Here is a 22287-nt window from a genome sequence, read left to right on the forward strand (position 1 = left end):
GTGACATTGGGGACCCCTAGCAGTTGGTGTAATTGTTGCAGTCCATGAACCAACCTGACAGTACGTGTATGTGCCAAGCTGCAGTACCGGTAGTGATTGATAAGGGTCGCTTTTGATCTATGTAACGTAAAAATTCTAACCATTCCTCATCAATGCCCATTAGTATGTTTCCAATCCACTAGTCAATAGAAATGTCTGATTCATCGCCTCAGACAGAACTAGGGGAAATTTACACAGGCTGGCTGGCTAAGAGGATCGGATGTGCACGTAACTGGATCTGTTAGCCTTTGAGTTTGAATTCACCTGACAAGTCGATATGGTCCGAGGGAATCCGGAAATTTTTATAGTATACATAGTCCAACTGATTGGGCGCGGGAACAATAAACAAAAGACTACATACATACACATCACCACTGAGACATATTTTCTTACAAACGGAGAAACCTGATATGTTCCGTGGTGAAACAAACAAATGGAGCTGAGTATTCTTGTACACAACCCTTATTACACTTTACAGCCTTTCTTTCTTTCTTTGAGGCCTGAGCCTCGGCGTGGCGCTCGCTCATTGGTCAATCCAGAATAATGAGATTAGGAAGGGAAGGTCCCGCGGCAGGTGAGCAGGCAAGAGTTGCCTTGTTTCCGCACACCGCAGCCCCTTGAAGGAAAACGTCAGTTTGCTGCGATATTATTTCTGTCAACCAGGGTACATACATGTGCAACACTGAGATCGAGAAACAATCCAACCGTACTTTTGAGGCATGATGCATTTTATCGAAGATATGTCAGATATTCCGTTCATTAATATCATGATAGATTTTCTATTACAGCTAAATTCTAAAATCGACAGAGATTAGTTCAATTTGAAGGTACGGCATATTTACAAACTAACAAAATCTCTAGAGGGATAACAGTTGTAAGAATGTCGATCAGACAGAAGAATGTTACTACTGTTGTTCCAAATCTTGCCAAGCGAAGAAAAGGCACGAGAGGCTTTATGAATACGCTGTGATTTCAGTGTCCACAACAACGTTAGATTTAAGCGTGCATAAATACCAGTTTTCGTGCCATGATTGATGACAACCACCGAGAGGCGACGTGTCTATCCTTGTGAAATAAAGAAATCTTATCTAGACTGAACTTAACTAAGCTAAACTGAAATAAACTAAACTGAAATAAACTAAGCCAAGATATATAAACTAAACTAAACTAAAATAAACTAAGCAAAAGTAGGCTACGCGAAGCTAAGCAAAACAACGAAAATAATGGGTTTAGGTGTGACAGGCCGTTCGATATAACCGAACTTGTCTCCGTCGCCGTTGCTTGCCTGCGAAGCTGGTGTGTTTCGCCAGGTGGTGATTATACGGCTGGTAGTATTGATATTTACGCTAGGCCCTAATTGCAGAAGGCCGGACAAACATCGTTATTGAATCATTTAGTCAACACACTCGTCAAGTATAGAGAATGTTGTTGAAATGTAAAAAAAAAACCAGCATGACTAGAAAATGAATCTAATCATTGAACTTTTATTTTTAGCAAGTCACATTTGAGCCTAAATGTCTCCCGCTACAGGACCTTGTAGACGAAGGTGATCACATTTGAGCCGAAATGTCGCCCGCTACAGGTGCTTGTAGACGAAGGTGATCATATTTGAACAGAAATGTCGCCCGCTACAGGACCTTGAAGACGAAGGTGATCCCGTCTTTGTCTTCGACCTCGTACATCTTGAAGACATCCCGGCTGACTCGTTCCCAGAGTCCCTCGTCCTGCAGACGGGCCATGGCGGGCTCCAGCTTGTCAATGTAATCCTCCACTATGTACAGGTACTCCTCACGGAGCGTGATGATGATATAGCCACCTGCGGGCGAGACGGAGGCTGTTATAGGATATAATAGGATATGTTATAGACGACAGGGGGACGGTTAGGAGGTATATATATATATATATATATATATATATATATATATGTATGTGTGTGTGTGTGTGTGTGTGTGTGTGTGCGCGCGCGCGCGCGCGCGGCTCTAGCTTGTCACTAAAGTGACATGTGTGCAGGTACTCTCAAGGAACGTGATAACGATATAGCCGGGGCGAGACGGAAACTGTTATAGAATAATATTTACGTATATGCGTGCGTGTGTTTGTGTGCGTAAGCGTGCGTATTTGTTCCTTTTTCCTTCCTTCTTTCTTAGTCCTATATATCCACACCACGTTGAATATAGCGTGTCTGGACCTTCTGCTCACCTGGTTTGGCGACCCGTATGAGCTCAGGTAGGCAGTCCTCCTTCAGGTGGTTGGGTGCGAAAACAGCGCTGCAAGCGATGGCGTCATAGGTGTCTGTAAAGGACACAGGTCCTCTCAATAACTTAAAAGTGGCGCAAGTTTCAGCCCCCTAACATTAATTTTTGAAACTGCAGGGGCATTCATGATGGTGAAATTTGGCCCCAAAGTTTCCATTCGAACGTTGGGTATCGGGTTACCGGGGCTCCCGCGCGCGCGCTCCGGGGGACCTGACAGTAACTGGAACATATTCCAACAGATCATGGTAGTTAGAAAAGCAACCCCTCGCATGTGCCTCGTCGATATTAAATGAAAACTGGCAGTGTGTACACGTATCTTACCGTGTACGTGTGCTGCACAGTTTTGTCTCAATGTTTTCTGAAATGTGCCTAGTTGGTTGATTTAGAAAGGGTGTTTGGTGGACCAAAAAAACAAATACCATATTTAGATTGGTCCTAAATTTGACTGAAAATACAAATCTTTTATATCATATAGGTAATGATATCAAGATAAAACTTTCTGTCTCAGATATTTTCAACTTCTACTTAAAACTATTTTACAGCCAAAATAAGGTCGAAAAATCAGCATTTTTTTCAAATTTTCTAACTCAAAGACTAGTTATTCAAAATTGCATCCATGTTTCAAAAATCCCTAAGACACAAAGCTGGAGATATTAGTTGTCGACAATAGAAGTCCTGAAAGAGTTGATTTGCCCGCGTTTTGTAAGCGATTTAAATACCATGTTTGGCCGTATGTCTAGTATCACCGATAGGGACATGGAGTAACTGATACCGCCGTAAACAAGTGTTGTAATATTCAAGGTCACCAATAATGACGCCAGCAGCTTTGTTACATGTCACATGTTCCAAACTAAGCGGCAGCAAAACTAAGCTTGCCAGATAAAGGTTTATATTTGTGAAAATGTTTGTTTTTCTTCTGACGCACGGCACCCGGGAAAATGAGGGCGTTTTCTGCGTGTTTACTGTAACAACCTGCGGATGACCGCGAGTGACCTCCAATAGAACGCCCGTTCTGTTCAATTCGCGCGCGATCGCGTCAGATCGAACCCGATTCGTGTTCTAAATCCCCACATAGAAGTCTGGAAATTTTGGGGCCAAATTTTACCATCGTGATTTTTGGCAAGACATTCCAAAGAGGACAACTGCAGAAAGAAATGACGGATTCACATCATTTTAGGCATGCTGGTACCTTAGGCAAAGATGTTCATAATGATATACATGTTATGAAAGTAATGACTTAATTTGCATAATTAATGTGAAAACTGCATAGTTCAATTGTTTTCAATAATTGTAAATTATGATAGATGGAACATAAGAAGATACCAAGTATGCTAATGAGGAACTGATTTGCAAAATATATACGAAAATTACTAAACCGCTTACTGATTATTGATGGGAATTTTATACTTGACATGTGTATGTTAGTCAGTGATGAACATCACCATGCATAAATCATGAAAATGTGCAAGCGATTTGCATAATATTTACAAAAGCTCTAAATATTTCATGGAGGTATGAGGTCACCAAACTCTAGTTAAAAAACTGAAACTTATTTAGTACTGATTTACCAACTTGATGAAACTGTTTGCGGAGATTCAATTTACTACATGTATATCTCAGACATCGTTAAGTAAAGACTTAGCAACATTTGAACTGTAAAAAGACATTGGGAGAAAATGTCAAAACGCCAGCCAAGTCTAAACACTCGGAGTTACCGGCTTCGATGTCCAGACGGTTCGGTCCGACAAAGGCGCAGATGAGTCGGTTGTAGATGTGCTTCCCCTCGGCCTGGCTCAGCATGCCCTGACTCCCGCTCACAGCGTCTATGTTGGTAAAGCCCAAGTTCGCGAGCTAATCAGTCATCAAACTTAACTTATCATCCATCCATCAATCAATCAATTAATCAATCCTTACTCCCGTCCACAGCGTCTATGTTGGTGAAGCCCAACTTAGCCATAAAGCGTTTAACCAATAAACCAATCAATCAATCAATCAATCCTGACTCGGACTTCTTACCTCTTCCCCGCACGCTCCGGTCCCCGCCCCCCGTCAAGAACCCGGACCTTCTCACCTCTTCCTCGCACGCTCCGGTCCCCGCCCCCCGTCAAGAACCCGGACCTTCTCACCTCTTCCTCGCACGCTCCGGTCCCGGCACCCCCGTCAAGAACCCGGACCTTCTCACCTCTTCCTCGCACGCTCCGGTCCCCGCCCCCCGTCAAGAACCCGGACCTTCTCACCTCTTCCTCGCACGCTCCGGTCCCGGCACCCCCGTCAAGAACCCGGACCTTCTCACCTCTTCCTCGCACGCTCCGGTCCCGGCACCCACGTCAAGAACCCGGACCTTCTCACCTCTTCCTCGCACGCTCCGGTCCCCGCCCCCGTCAAGAACCCGGACCTTCTCACCTCTTCCCCGCACGCTCCGGTCCCCGCCCCCGTCAAGAACCCGGACCTTCTCACCTCTTCCCCGCACGCTCCGGTCCCCGCCCCCGTCAAGAACCCGGACCTTCTCACCTCTTCCTCGCACGCTCCGGTCCCGGCACCCCCGTCAAGAACACGGACCTTCTCACCTCTTCCTCGCACGCTCCGGTCCCGGCACCCACGTCAAGAACCCGGACCTTCTCACCTCTTCCTCGCACGCTCCGGTCCCGGCACCCACGTCAAGAACCCGGACCTTCTCACCTCTTCCTCGCACGCTCCGGTCCCGGCACCCACGTCAAGAACCCGGTCCGGTGATCCTCTCCCGTCCACCTGCGGGATTCGTGGCCTGTGCCTGGCCCGTGGTTTCTTCTCTCCTCTTCCCGCACGCTCCGGTCCCCGCCCCCGTCAAGAACCCGGACCTTCTCACCTCTTCCCCGCACGCTCCGGTCCCCGCCCCCGTCAAGAACCCGGACCTTCTCACCTCTTCCTCGCACGCTCCGGTCCCGGCACCCACATCAAGAACCCGGACCTTCTCACCTCTTCCTCGCACGCTCCGGTCCCGGCACCCACATCAAGAACCCGGGCCTTCTCACCTCTTCCCCGCACGCTCCGGTCCCGGCACCCACATCAAGAACCCGGGCCTCTCACCTCTTCCCCGCACGCCCCGGTCCCGGCACCCACATCAAGAACCCGGACCTTCTCACCTCTTCCCCGCACGCTCCGGTCCCGGCACCCACGTCAAGAACCCGGGCCTTCCCTCGGTCCGACCCGCCCAGGGCTTTTGCTACAGCGCCTGCGCAGACACGGGGAGCTCTGCAGTTCCGCTGCGTTATAATCTCCTGTGGGGAGAGACAATAAGCTTACTCACGGTTTGATGCGCATGTGCAATGGAAATGGCAGAAATCAGAAAATGGTCCGACCTAACATCTGCTGGGAAAATACATTATGATGTAAACACTGTCGAAAAGCTGTGACGTCAGAATGTATCTATCGTAAAATTGTAAACCAATTGTTTGTTTGTTTGTGTCTAGTTTCTAGGGTGTAAATTTTCACCCAGCATGCTAGCAACGCACCTCTTCATAGTAACCAGACCAGTTGTCGTAGAGCTTTGCCGTCATTTCCGGGGTCATATTGCATTTTGGGTCGAACATCTCGGGGGGTATCTTTTTCTCCGCTGACATGATGTGTATAGCGTGACTACAGCAATAAACACAGGGTATAGATAGTTTTTAAATTAGTTCCAATACGGCTTTTGGCCGCAAGATGTTCTTTATACCCCTGCCACATTTGGCGAAAATCGATTCTGCGGCAAGAGCCCGAGCCTTGTTTATAATAATAATATTGCAATTTTATTGCACAACAATGCACAAAGTACAAAGTATGGCTTATATGTGACAGGGACGGTTTTCAGGTGCAAAATACGCGCAACCCCCTGTCGATCTTAAAAATGGCCGATCTTCCATCGATACGCCCGAAGATCGTGGCTAATGTGACAGGGGTGTTAGTGGTCGTTCACGTACGTCGTACGATCGTAAATTGAAAGCATTCTTGTAACAATCACCATCGCGCTTGCGTCGTACAAAATTCGACAGTTTACCTTTAAAACAAAGCAGTATTACATCCTTGTCAGCAGTTGGCTTGGTCTTCTTGGCCTGCTAAAATCTTTAGACCTCAAAACCGTACGACGACTTTGACAGTGCCAGAAGTTAAAAGAAAAGAGAGCAAACTGGTGTATGGATCCTTGCTTGGGAGAAAGTTAGAGGCAGTCAAACGACTCTGCTCTATAGCACAAACAAAATCATTTAAGTTGTAGAACGGTGAGTGGTAACTGATGTGAACCAAATCTATGTCTTAACTTTGCTGAAAATACAGACTTCATACATCTACGACGTAGTTTGGCATGGCATGGCACGGTTTACTTGGGCGAACTGCCGGTAATGTGATTCACATAGCTGGCTCCTACTTGAGATATGATCTGACTCAGCTTCGTTGTAAAAACCACAGAGAGAGAGAGAAAAGACAGCACATGTGACCATCATCCGACGAACCAAGCGGGTTACAGAGACAACAAGAGTTCGGAGACCTCATACCTCCATGAAATATTCTGATTATGCAAATGACTTGGACATCTACATAATTTATGCTTCGTCATGGACACCTTTAAATAACTTACACAGGTCACAATGTTGACAATCCAATCATTTACTACATGCACTTCGATGAATTAGGACACTTTCACATTAATTATGCAAACTAGGACTTATTTGCATAGTTGGTATCTGATAATCTTCCACCTGCCACCAATTTCACATGTTACATGTATTTAAGTCCTATAATGGAAAATGCTGGAAATATAGATTTTTTCCTCATAAAGTATGCAAATTAAGTCAAAATTTGCATAATTTTCACTTCATTATGTACATCTCTGCCAAAAATACCTACATGCTAAATATCATAGAAATCCATCATTCCTATGTTCCGTTATGCTCCCTGGAAGATTTTGACAAAATTGCCCCTGCAGTTCGCTAGGGGGCCCAAACCTATATATCCTCTTCCTATGTCACAAGCTATCTGTCACCAAGAAATCAAGACCATAGCATGTTCAGGTCAAAAGATTAAAACAAGTACTTTTAAAAAAAGCTGGCGTTTCGTCTACGTTTATGAGTGTGACCTGTCTTTTTCTTGAAGTAAAATCTGTTAGAAAAAGTCACTCAAGGGCTGTTGCGTCTATAAGAAAAATTGTTATTTTGGAAAGGAGTGCTGTTTAATAGCGGGTCTTGGCTTACAACTTTATTTTAAAATGTACAATAAGTTCATTATAAAATCTATCAATATACTCAGGTAGTCCTCATGAAGTCCTGTTCATAAGACAAAGGCCTTGCATATGTGAAATGAATACTAAAATAATAATAAAAATTATATATAAAAATATAATATCAATAAATAAATAGAATATTTATATATTATCTTCAATATTTAAAAAGGAAAAAAACATCCACTCTCGGTTTCGAACCAGGGAATTGTGCCGAGTATGCAAATAAGACTGTAATATGGATGCAAACTATGGAAACTAATGGCAGAGAGTGAGTGAAACAAATATATTCAACATATATTGTATATGTACAACTTGAATGTATTCAATATCATGTGAATCTTGAGAAACGTATGCTCTTGTAAGTCAGGAGTTGCAGTGACCATATATTAAAGTTACACATAAATTAATGGGACAAAGGACAGTGTGTGATTGTACATGTATGCTTTTATTTTGATCAAATTTTATGAAGTGAGAAACATGGCCTTCACATTGTCTAGCATGAAAAGGGGAACTTAGTTCTACGTTGCAGGGCAAAAATTGTGAAGTTGCGATACACATGATCTCATTTTCAGCACAATTATCATTGAGTAGTCCACAAATGATGTAAGTTAGAAATTGCTCAATACAATATGATTCTCTACTGTGTTGTATATACGAGGGGCATTCAATAAGTAATGCCCCTGACCCATTTCCCATAGCAGGATATTAATGAAACTTGGCACAGTTATTAGTCTTTCTCTTCATAGGAAACACCCAGAGTTTTGCATTTCTCCCATCATTTGATGTAGCTCTGGACACCGTTCTTGTAGGACATCCCAGGTTGGTCCTCCGACAGATGCCTCATCAATGGCAGAAGAGGGACGACCAGGTCTGGGAGCTGTTTCCACAGACTTCCGACCTTGTTTGAATTCAGGATGCCAGCGTTTTACAAGGTCATATGATGGGGCATCATCACCATAAGTTTTTTTCATTTCATCAAAAGTCCCCTTACGTTGTAACCTATTTATTGTGTTGAAGAAACTGATTTTTAGCAATGTTTGTGGTTGCAGTAGGTTCTAAAAATGAGGTGTTTGGTGTTGTTTACAGGCAGTGAAAAAGGGTCAAAATGTTATGATCCCGTATAACGTAATTATGCCGTATTTTTCCCCCTTGTTTTGTCGTCAAATTACACATTATAGGCCGGACAACCATGCCAATGTGAGTTTTTTTATGTTCTAAAACTCGTAGGTAGGTGATTTTTGACAGAATCTTTCTGCCATGATTCCCATTGTTAAGAATAGGCAGGCAGTCTAAATACCGAAATTTGCCCTGCAGGTGTTTGGGTACCGACAAAACAGGTTCGGAAGGTTCTGTTTTGTAACAAAACGTCCCAGGGGAATTAGACAACCTGGTTTGCATTAAGAGAACTGTTGTACATTTCTGTCCGCTTGCTCTAAAGAAAAATTCTAAAGAATTTGCTACTATTTGATAGATAGATAAATTCAACTACAATCTGGGAGGCGATAACCCTTACTGTGTACAAGTAGGCAAATATATCCACGAATGTTTATACCGTAGAAACAATAGTGTAAAATTGTAATTTTTATAGACCTTACTAAAGTAGTTGTACTTTTGTCGTGTTAACAAAAAATTCTCTATTTATTCATTTATTTGTTACATCTTATTACACATAACAATCAGGTTGTGGTCTGTTTTCAGGTGTCTCTGGACACACAATAACCTCCTTGCTGAGACATTCACACAAAATTAAAGATTACTTGTTTTTAGGTCAACGAAAAAAAGAAGTATCCTTCTTCAGTCCGTTTTTGTGTACCGCATCGGCCGAAATGCTCGGCATGGAGTTTATATTAGGAAATGCCCACAAATTATCAACGTATTGTGGTCCAAGTCAAAGGTCTTCATTCTAGAAAACACATAGATACTTTAATGTCTTACCTGTGTTTCTGTCTTATCTATTACCAGGACGTGGATAGATAATAGGGGTCAAAGTTCATATTGTGGGCCTGGTTACCCATCAAACGTACATTTTATTTCAGATACCATTAGGTAGGGATTCCCTGTTTTGTCAAGGATTTGTGCAACTGTATCGGTATTTATGATATCTATATAGCTGTTATATCACACCAACTTTGCAGCCACATACTCAGACTCCGTTGAACCATGTCCCCTAAACGCATAATGGAATGCGCCACACAATTTATTTTTTCTTGCCAAGCAAGTATGCAAATGTGTAGCCATTGGTGACGGGATTCGATATATTTGGGGTCTGCATGGTCTTTTACGTACTAGGCAGCCTATTTCTATTACCCGTAATTTGTAGGGAAATCATCTTATCTGCGTAATTCGTAGCTAGGCGACCAAATTTACCGTAATTGCTTTCCTTGACTTAGCGTAATACTTAGGGGGAACTTCTTCTGACTTTAAATCGTTGATGGGAACCCCCATGCAGACCCTTAAACGCGTTTTCAGCAGACAACTACCACATTAACCAATTTAGTGGGCACTATATATTTTGAAAGGTCAGCAGACAATGGAGAAAAATTGCTGCCCAAGTAGCATGGTTCAGTGACCAAGAAGGACATGGTTACATAAATGCACCAAAGTGCAAATGTCAGTTGTTTTGTCACACGTTAAGAACAGAAAGGCTGATTAAGGTCCCGATTTCACGATTTAAATTTCAGAATTTTCATATCATCCCGGCCCTGTTCATAAAAATCGCCACTTGGAGCGATCAGTAATCCACAAGGGCTATAGATACACCTGTAGCTACTTTGGACCAGTCCGTACTCCATGCCTACGGCAGTCTCCAGCTGCAGGTGTTCGGAGATCTGAACTTTTGACCATCCGTATTTTATATCAACCCGATCTTACCGCAGTTGATTTAGCGAAGTCTAGTGGTGCGTACCTAGACTCATATTCAGGTTCAGGTCCGGATTTAAGTCCAGCAGTTCAGGTTCAAGTCCGGACTTATAAGTCTCGACCTGAACCCATCATTGCGTATTATGTGCACTAGAAAGTTTTCTTTATTGAGGGGGAGTTTTCTTTATTGAGGGGGAGGGGGGAGGGTGCATATAAAATTGCATGTTAGCATGAACTGAAATGCAATGTGAAAAGTACATGCAAATTATATACAGCCAGTGTGAACACGAAATGTTTTTTGGCTTTTTCCAGTGCAAATTTCACTGCCTATGGAAGGTTTTAGATGGTTTAGAACAAGAAAAGGGAATATAAGTGACGGATTACTTTTTGCAAGTCCGGGCATTTAGTTTTTTTTTGACTTGGACCTAAACATTTTCCAGTCCGGGCTTTAGGTACGCACCACTAGCGAAGTCTGACTAATATTTTGTATCGCGTCCATTCCAGCAAAGTGTTAATCAGACATACCCCCTTTCAATGACGTCACTTGGTCATATGATTATAATATAAAAGTTGTACATGAAATATTGCTATTATGGATTAAGAAAAACTTTGGCAATTACTGATTCGAAAGAAAAATCGATAGGTCTGGTGGTACAAAAACCGTCATTTCGGGTGCTGGCACATAGATAAAACTTGGGTACCAGTCAGGACATCACATGGACGGTGGTCAAACTCCCTTTCATAACCTCTTTTATGAGGGCCCCGAAGGGGGGGGGGGGGTACCGACCACGCTCTACGCTAAATTCGTCAGGGCCGGCTACGTAATACGCTAAATTAAGGACGCTTTGTTACGCTCTACGCTAAATTACGAAGTTTTATAATGCATTATGCAAATCTTAATCGTCTTTTGGCTGAACCCCGCCGACGGAAGAACACATGATCATGAAGAGGAGATCTAAACAAAACTGATAATTCCATCAACAAGATTCAAACTTAACTTAGACGATATAAAAGCATCCGTCTTGCTGGCCAGAGGCGACAACAAATTTTTTATGTGACGTAATTTTTCAGCACTTGCAGCACCGAAAGCGGAGGCACGACAATCCTAGGGGCGTCCGGGGGCATGCTCCCCCGGGACTATTGTGAAATCTTGATCCTCTGAAACACCATTTTATGCATTTTGAAGGGCAAACTTTGCTCACAGACTAAGCTAAGTTAAATGGCATATCAATTAGAAATTCACATGGTTTTAGCTTTAAGTTATTATATATATTGAGGGCAACGCCCCCAAGCAACATTTTTAGATTTCGAGTGCCGAAAGCACGAACAGTCGCAAGGTAAGTACGGGAAAATTTGGAAATTTGTATCTCTGAAACACCATTTCCTGCACTTTGAGGGCAGACTATATGCTCAATGTAATGACATTTCTGTCAGAGAAAAGTTTTTGAGGGCGACGAACGCCGGAGAGTCGTGAGCGCCAGAGGCCCAAGCCGTCGCAAGCCCAAGGGCTGCCCGGAGAAAAGTTGAAATCTTGACCCTCTGAAATGCCCTTTCTTGCATTTAAGGGGCACATTTTGCTTGTTAACTAAGCTAAGCTCGGTAAAGAAATTTCTACTTGTCGGGAGGCGACGGCCCCGCAACATATTTTTGCCATGTCCAATGCCGATGGGGTGAGCCATCGCAAGGAAGGTCCGGCGAAATTTTGAAATCTGGACCCTTTAAAACACGATTTCTTGCATTTTCGCGAGTTAAATTTGCCGGTAGACTAGTTAAGTTTAATGAAATTTTGATTACACTTTACGAACAATTAATATGAATTACGTTTTACGGTAAAATCCGGTTAGCTTCTACGTAATACGTTAAATTAAATGGGCCAATATCGCTCGACGCAAAATGCACCGATTACGCTCAACGTTGAATTCGAGCGGTCCCGCTACGTAGTACGTAGAATTAAAACCGCTAATTACGCTCTACGGAAAAGGGCTTGGGGGCCCCCTTTTATGTGTGGATGAGCAAGGAGGAGGTTGGACACGCCCACAAATCAATGAGGGTCTGCATGGGGGGAGGGAGTGTGTGTTTGAAGACATCGATTTTCGCTGAATTCAGAAGAGCCCCCTACGTATTACGCTAAACCAAGGAAGACAATTACGCTGGATTTGGTCGCCTAGCTACGAATTACGTAGATAAGATGGTTTTCCCTACGAATTACGGGAAATAGAAATGGGCTGCCTACCTACCTACCTACCTACCTAGTCCCTTGACCTCCAGGTCGTTGGGGGGACAAGGTAGACATGAAGATCGAGAGTTGCCTCCAGGTTCATCTATCCCTAGCCAGGGTTATGCTCTCCTGTAGGTGCTGCCTACGCCTTACGTAAAAGACCATGCAGACCCCCAACTATATTGAATCCCGTCACCAATGGCTAAACATTTGCATTCTTGCCTGGCGAGAAAAGATAAATTGAGGTAATCAGGCGTGCAACATCAACTTTGACCCATATTATGTATCCCCACCCCGATAATATATAAGACGGAAGGACAAAGCTCAAGCTGCCAGAATCGTCGTCCCACTTTACGTGTAGAAGCACAGGTAAGACCTTAAAGTATCTATATGTTTCGTAGAAAACTTACATCATACAGAGGGTTGTCCCTGCTCTCCTCGCCATCGTCAGCTACGAACCGGCTGTCTTCAGTGTTTCGCCCCTTTCTATCGCAGAACACCTCTTTGCCGGCGGGGCGGCAGTGGTGGCCAATCACTGCCTGGCGAGGAGCTAGTTGCTTTCTCTCTGCTTCCACACCCAGTAGGACGCCTCTTGTGTTGTCTCCGTTATTTTCCGCGTTAAGTCCCTTCTCTTCTTTCCCACCACTCCGAGGAACCCGAGGGTTCTTCACATAGACTCAGCTATGAACCCCCTGCAGCCGACTTCCACTGGGCAGTTCCTTGTTTTCCACCCCCTTTCCCTGCAGTTGGTTACTAACTCCTGGTACTTTTGAAGTTTCCTCTCTTGGGCTTCTTCTACCCTATCTTCCCAGGGTACGGTGAGTTCTATCAACACCAGTTGTTTAGTCCTCCTGGAATACATAATTATATCGGGTCTCAGGTTTGTGGTAATGATGTCTTTTGGGAGTTCAAGCTGTTTCCCGATATCCGCTTGTATGACCCAATCATTTGCTGTTGTCATTATGCCTGGTTGGTCTCTATGCCTCTTCTCTATGTTCTTCACTTTCTCCCCCTCTTTTACAAAGCTGATGGGCTGGATTCTTTTCCCTGGTCTACCCTTGTTCTCTGCTCTCACTTCTTCCAACGCGTTGACAATGACTTTTAACACTTGGTTGTGGCGCCATGTGTATCTCCCTCGGCTCAACGCCACCTGGCAGCTTGACAAGATGTGACTTAAATTTCCTTTCTTTCCGCAGAGCACACATCTGTCTTCGTCTCTCTTCCCCCATCTCTTCAAGTTGACAGCTGTTGGTAGGAGGTCATAAACAGATTTTAATAAAAATGTGGTCTTTAGGGGCTCTCTGAACAATTCCTTCCATGCTATCCTTCGTTCTCGTACTCCTTCCCACTTTGTCCATGCCCCTTGGACACCCTGTCCTACGGCTCGAGCTCTCCGAAGTTCTTCCTCCCGCTGTCTAACTTCTTTCTGGATCATCTCTCTCCTTTCCTTTGGGCCTGCTTTGCCCCAGGTCTGACTACCTTCTCTCTCTGCTCCTAGCCCTCTCCTTCCCTGGGCTATGATTCCGACGATATCTTTGTGCCTCAGCCTACTTGCTGCGTTGGAAACTGCTTCTGTTGCTGTCCACTTCCTCCCTGATCTTAACTCTATGCCCGCTTGGCTGACTTTCTCATCTCTACTCTGCTGGAGCATCACCTGAGCTCTCGCCTTTGTCACCTTAAACTCCTCCTCCATCGATGATAATGGCAGCTGCAGTTTTGCTGACTTGCTGTAAAGGCCTACACTTGTCAGGCCTGGCGGTACCCCTAACCACTTCCTCAGGTGCCTGCTCACCGCTCTCTCTACTTCCTCCACCACTGTAAGGGGGATATTGTACATAGACATTGGCCATACAGTTCTTGGGAGCAAACCATACTGGTAGCACCAGACTTTATATCTTCCTGGTAGATCACTATTTTCTATAGCTTTCAGCCCTTCTCGCACGAGCGGTTTAAAATCCTTGACGTTGTTCTTGTCGCCTAGCGTTGCATCAAACTTCTTGCCTAGGCTCTTAATTGGCTGGTCTGCAATATTTGGGACTCTCTCCCCTTGCACTTCAAGCTGCACCCTGTCGCACACCTTTCCTTTCCTCAACACCAACTTTCTACACTTCTTGGCTTTGAATCTCATTCTAGCCCAGCTGGCTGCCTTGCTAAGACTCTTGAGCATGTGTCTCGCGCTAATCACGCTTTCTGTAGTCACTGTTATGTCGTCCATGAAGGCTTTAAGTGGAGGTTGCCTTATTCCAGACTCAGTCTTCGGCCCCCTAGCTTGAGTCAGAGCTGGTTTCATTACCAGATTCATAGCTGAAACGAACAGGATCACAGATATGGTGCATCCGGTTATGATGCCTTTTTGTAGGCTTTGCCATGCGGTTGTGTGACCATTTACAGTGAACCTGATCTTTAACCCGTTCATGTACTGTTCAATCAGGTGTCGTACTGGTGCCGGGACATAGTACTTCTCTAGGGCTACTTTTATCAACTTGTGCGGGACGGAGCCGTAGGCGTTCTCCAGGTCTAACCAGACTACTGCTAGGTCTTTCTTTCCAGACTTGGCTTCTTGTATAAGCTGGGATAAGATGCTTGTGTGTTCTAGACATCCCGAACAACCTGGCACGCCACCCTTTTGAATGGAGGTGTCTATGTAGTCGTTGCTCATCATATACTCCAAGAGCCTTTTGGCTAGCCTGGAATCCAGCCGTGTTGTGCTTTGGTCGCTCTGCTTCCTTGCGTACTGGCAGGAGCAGAGCGACCAACGCACAGTACGGCTGGATTCCAGGCTACCTTTTGGCTACAATCGCGAAGAATATCTTGGCCTCCACTGAAAGGAGAGATATTGTTCTGAACTGCTCTATGTTCACTGCTTTCTCCTGTTTAGGGCAAAATACCCCTTCTGCTTTCTTCCATTCTTGTGGTACCTTCTTCTTCCTCCATACTACTTTCAATAAGCTCCAGAGCCTTCTTGTCAGTTTCGGGCACTTTTTGTACACCCTGTACGGTATTCCACTAGGGCCTGGTGCTGATCCAGCCCTTGCTTTTCTAATCACTTCCTTCACTTCAGCTAGCTTGAGTTCACTGCAGTCTAGTTCCCTGATTGGTTGCCTTGGGTCTGGGAACTCTTCCGGGGGTCTCTCTTGTAGCGGAGTTTCTCGCTCGCTATCCCCGTGAGTCTTCTGCAGGTAGCTTTCCACATCTTCCCTACTACATGTTAGCCTGCCACTTGTCTTGGCACCTAGCAACTTCTTCGTGAACCTGAATGGGTTTGACACAAACTCTGCACGTTTCTTCTCCTTTTGACGGCGCTTCTTCCTCGTTCTTTCTGCTTTGCTAAGGCTGCGAAGTCTAGCGCGAAGCTCTTCCTGTAGAGCACTTAAGGCATCTCTCTCTTCTAGGCTGGCCTTCCTCCATCTCTTCCTTAGAGCCTTCAGGTCTTTCCTTATCTTCTGTTTCTCTCTCTCTCTACGGTTTGGTTGCTTGCACTGGGGTCTTCCTTTCCCTATTTCCATTTCTCCAAACCTCTCCAGCCCAACGTTATACACAGTGACAATCTTCACAAATGCCTCTAACTTCCTCTCTACTCCCCCTGCGAGCGTGCCTTCTAGTATTCCTTCCGGATCATCATCTAGCTGCTCCCACTGTCTTTCTGCGTTACTGGGGGGCCACTTCACCCGCGCTTTTCTCGGTTCATCGGCCTCGTCTGCCCTAGCTTCTTCCTGATTCTGGCCTGTTTCTTCTGCCCTAGCTTCTTCCTGATTCTGGCCTGTTTCTTCTGCCCTAGCTTCTTCCTGATTCTGGCCTGTTTCTTCTGCCCTAGCTTCTTCCTGGTTCTGGCCTGCCTCATCCGCCGTAGCCCCTCCTCTACTCTGGTTTAACAGTGCCTCCTCCTCTGGGCTGATCCTCTGGGTGCTGTCAGGGCGCCGACCTCTCACTAGGATGCCCTGAGAACTGTGGTTTTCATCCCGGCTCTGGGCTTCCTCCGTCTCACCGTGTCCTTGCGGACTCGTGCGCTGTTCGAGGTTACTCGCTTTTTTCCGACACCCCATCTTTGTTTGATGAATTTTCAGACCTCTGTCGTTTTTGCAGGTTTTACCACATACCAAGCACCGTCTTCCTGAAGTCGTTTGTCCCTGCTCAGACCGGTTCAGCTTTTTTACATCCGTCCCAACGGAGCTATCTTCCGCCCCCCCCCCTCTCGGAAGCTCCTGGGGGTATTTTTCCGTAGCTTGTGAAGTTGCAATGGTTCGAGTGCCTTCAACTTGGACTCCAAGTAGGCTGCAAGATTGGGCCGCGGGCCCGTTTGCCTCGGGTCCCAGTCTTTCCTGGGTGTCCACAGTCTCTCCTGTCGTCTCCCATCTATTCTGGGTTGCCAGTCGGTCTGTTCCCGGCTGTCACTGGCTTGCGCCAGGGTGGTTAAACTTACATCATACAGAGGGTTGTCCCTGCTCTCCTCGCCATCGTCAGCTACGAACCGGCTGTCTTCAGTGTTTCTCCCCTTTCTATCGCAGAACACCTCTAGAATGAAGACCTTAGACTTCGACCACAATACGTTGATAACTTGTAGGCGTTTCCTAATATAAACTCCCTGTGTAGCATTTAAGACAAATGCACAAAAATGGACTGAAGAAGGATACTTCTATTTTTCGTTGACCTAAATACTAGTAATCTTTTGTGTGAATGTCTCCACAAGGAGAGTATCGTGTGTCCAGGGACACCTGAAAACATGCCATAACCTGATTGTTGTCATATAATAAGATGTAACAAATCAAGGAAGACATAGAGGAATTTTCATTAACACGAAAAAAAGTACAACGACTTTCGTAAGGTCTATAACAACTTTTTTCCAGTACAACTAAACAGATATATATGAATATCTACAAGTATGAATAAGGCAACATATTCGTCAAGCATATCATTTGCACTATTGGTTCTACGGTATAAACATTCGTAGATATATTTGTCTGTTTGTACGCAATAAGGGTTATCGCCTGCCAGAATGTAGTTGAATTTATCCAACGAACAGAGAGTTGCAAATTCTTTCAAGCAAGCGGACAGAAATGCATGTGAACAGCTTAATGCGTTTATCATTATATTGCAAACAATCCATAACAAAGTGACTTTCGTCTTCGATCCCATTTGGGCAGAATGGACAAAAGCTCTGGTCACGGGTAATTTTTGTATCTTCTGGCCTCTACATTTAGTTTGTGAATATGGATTCTTATCTTTGTGATTGCTCTATGAAGTTCAAAACTGCGTATATATGAAAGATACTTTTTGTCCGTATAAAGAAATGAATAAATGAAATGTAATAATGTGACATAAATGATACAATGAACCATTTTGCAGATGACACCCAGCTAAAAATAGCCTCCACCAGACCGACTAATTACAGGGTACGGATCAATCCGGACTCCTGCCCTAATTTTACCCGTCTGTCCGGGTCAATGAACCCTAGTAGTATAGTGGCAAAACTCTCCTGGAAATTGAACCATTCTCTTCCCTTCATAGATATATGTGGAGAAGGAGACCTCAGCCAACCGTTCACACTTACTCCACATCTTCAGAAAAGACGCTGGAGCCGCATGTTCCCCGTTTAGGAACTTTATTCGAACCGACACACAACAAACATATTTCGCCGTGTGGCTTCCTCAGTGTTATGGGCTCGAATGAGCATAGTACAGCATGTCCTCGCTTTTATAGGCCTAGTGCATAGTGAACTGACCAAGTGCAAGGTGCCCTAGGTGGCTTAACCCTATTCAGACCGGGCTTTTTTGGTCATCCCTGGACCGGGGGGGGCTTTTGAGGCCCTCCACTTTGAAGTCCTATAACTCTAAAACGACGTGCCGTAGGGCCACTAAATTTTTAGGACATGATATCGACATAATATCTGACAAGTATTTGACGTTTGACGTTACGTTGACGTAAGATGACGTAATGATGACGTCATCAATTTGATTATATTGGCCGGACCCATGAAAAAAGGGTATTCTCAGAAAACTTCAAGTTATTCTACAAAAATGTAACAACAAGTGCAGATAACAGAATAATAATGTTTATTACGACTTGCGTTGCCAATAGCAACATCAATGACGTCAATATGACGTCATAATATGACGTCATACACATCTAAGATACCAGTTGGACTCCGCCATATTATATCCATCACCTTGAATGTTTAAAAATACTTTTTTTGCAACAAATAATCACAAAGGGCAATGGAAATAGACTAAATACATTCATTTAGATGGTTTTTGATGAAAAAATACCAGGTAGTTATAAATTTTAAGGGATAATTAGCTCGTTATTCTTGATCTGGCCATACGGTCCGCCATCTTGGATTTTGGGCTGATGACGTCATCAAATTAGCATAATTTATGCATATATAATTATGAAAGATATGCTAGATAATATAAGATTTTATTTATGTAACAAAATAGCAGTAATATAGCAAATAAATGTGAAAAATACATTGTTAGAACCAAAAATAGTGATTTTTGGCAAAACAGCCTGTCAACAAACGGTTGCCATGGCAACACGAAAATATGGAAAATTTTTCAAACTTCGTAAAATTGTTGCCAACAATATTTTAGGAAAACTCACTAAATTTGGTGGCTCTAGCGTAAGCCGTTCTGGCGTTATAGGACATCAAAGTAGGCGCGGGCCTCAAAAGCCCCCCCCCCCCCGTCTGAATAGGGTTAACCAATCACAGTACAGCAAGTAAGTGCAGTCTGCTCTGACTGGCACATAACATGACCTCAGTTGACCTTTAAACATGACTTCATCTATTGTTCTAGAACAATCGTACTTGTCATAAAGTCAATAAAGCAAAATAAGAGAGTCCAATGTTGTTTCTAGTGTTACGATGCCCTTGCAGCTTTGCTGACTCTTCTTGCTCTGGCGTTGAAGCTCTGGCGTCTCAGCGCTGCAGGCTTTGGTAACAGTGGCGACGTCTTCAGGCTCTCTTCTTTCGCTGTGAAGTCTTGAGCTGTGATGGCTGGGCAGTGTTGCCGTGCTCGTCTTAGGCGGCGATGTATCTTCAGCTTCTTCTCTTGTATGAAGTTCGTTGGGCTGGTGATCGGGATCTCCTCTGGGTCCGGAGTTCCAGAGCGATGCTTACCGGCGAAGTCGATCCATTGAGAGAGTTTAGTAGATATATGTGGAGAAGGAGACCTCAGCCAACCGTTCACACTTACGCCACATCTTCAGAAAAGACGCTGGAGCCGCATGTTCCCCGTTTAGGAACTTTATTCGAACCGACACACAACAAACATATTTCGCCGTGTGGCTTCCTCAGTGTTATGGGCTCGAATGAGCATAGTACAGCATGTCCTCGCTTTTATAGGCCTAGTATTCTCTTCCCTTCATAGCCAGTGAACTTTGAGGCCACACTGACTTAATCGCATTGATGTTCGTGTTGCCATGGTAACCGTTTTTTTTTATTTTTTGGGGGGCGAAAATGTCTTACAATGTATTTTTTACGTTCATTTGCTATATTCTACAATAAAATCTTATGATATCAAATGTATTTTTTCTGCGCCAACTGGTGTTTCATCTAGCAAGATGTTTAGGAGGAAAGTATTATTTATATAGGTGTCTATACACATAGTAGGTAATACACGTAATCAGATCTATCATCATTTTTGTCCTGTACAGCTTTTGTCTAAAGCATTCTATTATTTCGGCTTGTAGTCTACATGCACTGTCTTGCGCTTCATAGGTTTGTTTGGAAATTCAGACTTTTTTCTCTTAATGCAGATCTGTTTGTCAAATCCCCCTGCGGTGTTTTAATATCATTCAGAACATTCCGAACCTGTTTTATCGGTACGCAAACTGCTGCAGGGCAAAGTTCTGTTTTTAGGCGGTCTATTCCTAACAATGGGTATCAGGGCAGAAAGTTGCTGTCAAAATCACCAACCCGTGTTTTAGAACATGAAAAACTCACATCGGCATGGTTGCCCGGCCTCTAAAGTGTAATTTGACGACAAAACAAGGTATAATATTACGGCAGCTAGAATTACGTTATACGGGATCAAAAGATAGATGGCAAAACCTTTTGACCCCTTTTCCCTGCCTGTCAACAACACAATAACACCTAAATTTTAGAACCTAATGTTCCTAAAAATCTGCAGTGCCAATACTTGCAAGGCAATTTCAGACATGCAGAACACCATATCAGAAGTCCGTCTGTAAGATGGAGGCAATAACTTTTATAAATGAACTTACAATTGCGTGTGCTTGTCAGCTAAGTAGACTTTCCTAAATGTTGAGATTCATTTCCATTCCTGTAGTGTCTTATTTAACATGGCGACTCCGGCTGTATCTCATCTGGAGAAAGAGAAGGGAAGTAATGGACGTGGAGAGGATCTTCCGCGTACACACAAGTGTGGCGAGTGCGGCAAGGAGTTTCGTCGACTGAGTAATTTAAAGATACACATGCGTTCTTACACTGGCGAGAAACCGTTTAGATGTGAGGAGTGCGGCAAACAGTTTAGTCAGCTGGGTAATCTGAAGAGACATATGAGAACCCACACCGGTGAGAGACCTTATAAGTGTGATAAGTGTAGCAAACAGTTTAGTGACCAGGGCAGTATGAAGAGTCATATGAGGACTCATACTGATGAGAAACCATTCAAATGTGAGGAGTGCGGCAGACAGTTCAGTCAGCTAGATCATGTTAAGAAGCATATACGGACTCACACCGGAGAGAAGCCCTATAAGTGCGAAAAATGCAGCAAACAGTTCAGTCAGCTGTGTAATTTGAAGAGACACACGCGGACACATACCGGTGAGAAGCCCTATAGGTGCGATGAATGCAGCAAACAGTTTAGTGTGATGTGTAATCTGAAGAAGCATATGCGGACTCACACTGGTGAGAAACCCTACCTGTGTAAAGAATGCAGTAGGAGCTTCCGTACCTCAAGTCATCTCCGGAGCCACATGCGAACCCACAGTGAGAGAAGTTCACAGCTACCGATGTGAAGGTTTTAGGCATCAGGAGGAGAAGTAGCACAAAGGCAGCTTGACAACGAGAAGCCACGAAAATTATTTGCTCGTATATATATATATATATATATATATATATATATATATATATATATATATATATATATATACAAAAACTCTAATGTGCTCTTTTGTGAAATTTGGGGAAAGTGGTGGTTTCGGCATGGGGAAGATTTTTGCCAAATCGACCTTTGTAAAAATATCGAAAATTTTGTGCATTTTCAATTTGTATGTAGTATTGAATACATTGTACTAGAATGCCAGATCGCGAGGTAACTGTAATATGGTTAGAAAAATGTAGGCGTCTCTCTAGATTTTAGATATTTAAGTGTGGATAACAAAACTACATGGTATGGACTGGGACTGTTGATTGATTTAGAGTATATAACATGCACGCTTATGTGTCATAGACTTACAATTAACCACCTTTTTAAGATATTGCTATTACTGTTTGTTAGCTATTACGAGTTTGTTATTACTGTAATGTTAGATTACATTGACCGCTCTCTATATACATGTACACGTGTACATGAAATTTGCTGTTGATACTATTAATCAGTATGTAAACACGACACGTTTTTGTCGACCATATAACAACGTTAACTGGAATTCCTCAAGAGAGTTTTGGGTTTGTAAATATGCCGTACCTTCAAATTTAACTCATTTCTGTCAATGCCGTACCT

General features: G+C 43.9%; 4 protein-coding genes across 4 annotated transcripts; 1 reads left to right on the forward strand and 3 right to left on the reverse strand.

Annotated features, from left to right (window-relative positions):
- Positions 1-1503: 1503 nt before the first annotated feature.
- On the reverse strand, positions 1504-4144 carry LOC118420549. The gene is made up of 3 exons (XM_035827403.1): positions 4010-4144; positions 2239-2331; positions 1504-1873 (listed from the first exon to the last, which is right to left on the reverse strand). The coding sequence occupies exons 1-3, from the start codon at positions 4092-4094 to the stop codon at positions 1668-1670; spliced, it is 384 nt and encodes a 127-aa protein (XP_035683296.1). The 5' UTR covers positions 4095-4144; the 3' UTR covers positions 1504-1667.
- A 721-nt stretch (positions 4145-4865) lies between these two features.
- Positions 4866-9468, reverse strand: LOC118420557. The gene is made up of 4 exons (XM_035827413.1): positions 9463-9468; positions 5786-5909; positions 5390-5551; positions 4866-5002 (listed from the first exon to the last, which is right to left on the reverse strand). Exons 2-4 carry the CDS (start codon positions 5891-5893, stop codon positions 4970-4972), a joined length of 303 nt encoding a protein of 100 aa, XP_035683306.1. The 5' UTR covers positions 5894-5909; positions 9463-9468; the 3' UTR covers positions 4866-4969.
- A 3403-nt stretch (positions 9469-12871) lies between these two features.
- Positions 12872-21685, forward strand: LOC118420532 (zinc finger protein 782-like). Its single transcript, XM_035827378.1, has 2 exons — positions 12872-12973; positions 20890-21685. The coding sequence occupies exon 2, from the start codon at positions 20903-20905 to the stop codon at positions 21578-21580; it is 678 nt and encodes a 225-aa protein (XP_035683271.1). The 5' UTR covers positions 12872-12973; positions 20890-20902; the 3' UTR covers positions 21581-21685.
- LOC118420431 lies at positions 13013-17112 on the reverse strand. The gene is made up of 2 exons (XM_035827223.1): positions 15389-17112; positions 13013-15279 (listed from the first exon to the last, which is right to left on the reverse strand). Exons 1-2 carry the CDS (start codon positions 16645-16647, stop codon positions 13272-13274), a joined length of 3267 nt encoding a protein of 1088 aa, XP_035683116.1. The 5' UTR covers positions 16648-17112; the 3' UTR covers positions 13013-13271.
- Positions 21686-22287: the final 602 nt, after the last annotated feature.

Source organism: Branchiostoma floridae, chromosome 8 (assembly GCF_000003815.2).
Source record: "Branchiostoma floridae strain S238N-H82 chromosome 8, Bfl_VNyyK, whole genome shotgun sequence".
Taxonomy (NCBI): Eukaryota; Metazoa; Chordata; class Leptocardii; order Amphioxiformes; family Branchiostomatidae; genus Branchiostoma; species Branchiostoma floridae.

Bases quoted from the DNA above. Each gene is read 5' to 3' on its own strand.
- LOC118420557 (XM_035827413.1), bottom strand. From the start codon at position 5,893: ATGTCAGCGGAGAAAAAGATACCCCCCGAGATGTTCGACCCAAAATGC. The intron at 5,552-5,785 runs GTGCGTTGCTAG...CTCTCCCCACAG, and splicing joins GGTCTGGTTACTATGAAGAG to GAGATTATAACGCAGCGGAA. The intron at 5,003-5,389 runs GTGCCGGGACCG...TTCTTGACGTGG, and splicing joins GGTCCGGGTTCTTGATGTGG to GTGCCGGGACCGGAGCGTGC.
- LOC118420431 (XM_035827223.1), bottom strand. From the start codon at position 16,647: ATGGGGTGTCGGAAAAAAGCGAGTAACCTCGAACAGCGCACGAGTCCG. The intron at 15,280-15,388 runs GTAGCCTGGAAT...GCTAGCCAAAAG, and splicing joins TTCGCGATTGTAGCCAAAAG to GCTCTTGGAGTATATGATGA.
- LOC118420549 (XM_035827403.1), bottom strand. From the start codon at position 4,094: ATGCTGAGCCAGGCCGAGGGGAAGCACATCTACAACCGACTCATCTGC. The intron at 2,332-4,009 runs GTAACTCCGAGT...TGTCCTTTACAG, and splicing joins CCGTCTGGACATCGAAGCCG to ACACCTATGACGCCATCGCT. The intron at 1,874-2,238 runs GTGAGCAGAAGG...ATCCTATAACAG, and splicing joins CATACGGGTCGCCAAACCAG to CCTCCGTCTCGCCCGCAGGT.
- LOC118420532 (XM_035827378.1), top strand. From the start codon at position 20,903: ATGGCGACTCCGGCTGTATCTCATCTGGAGAAAGAGAAGGGAAGTAAT.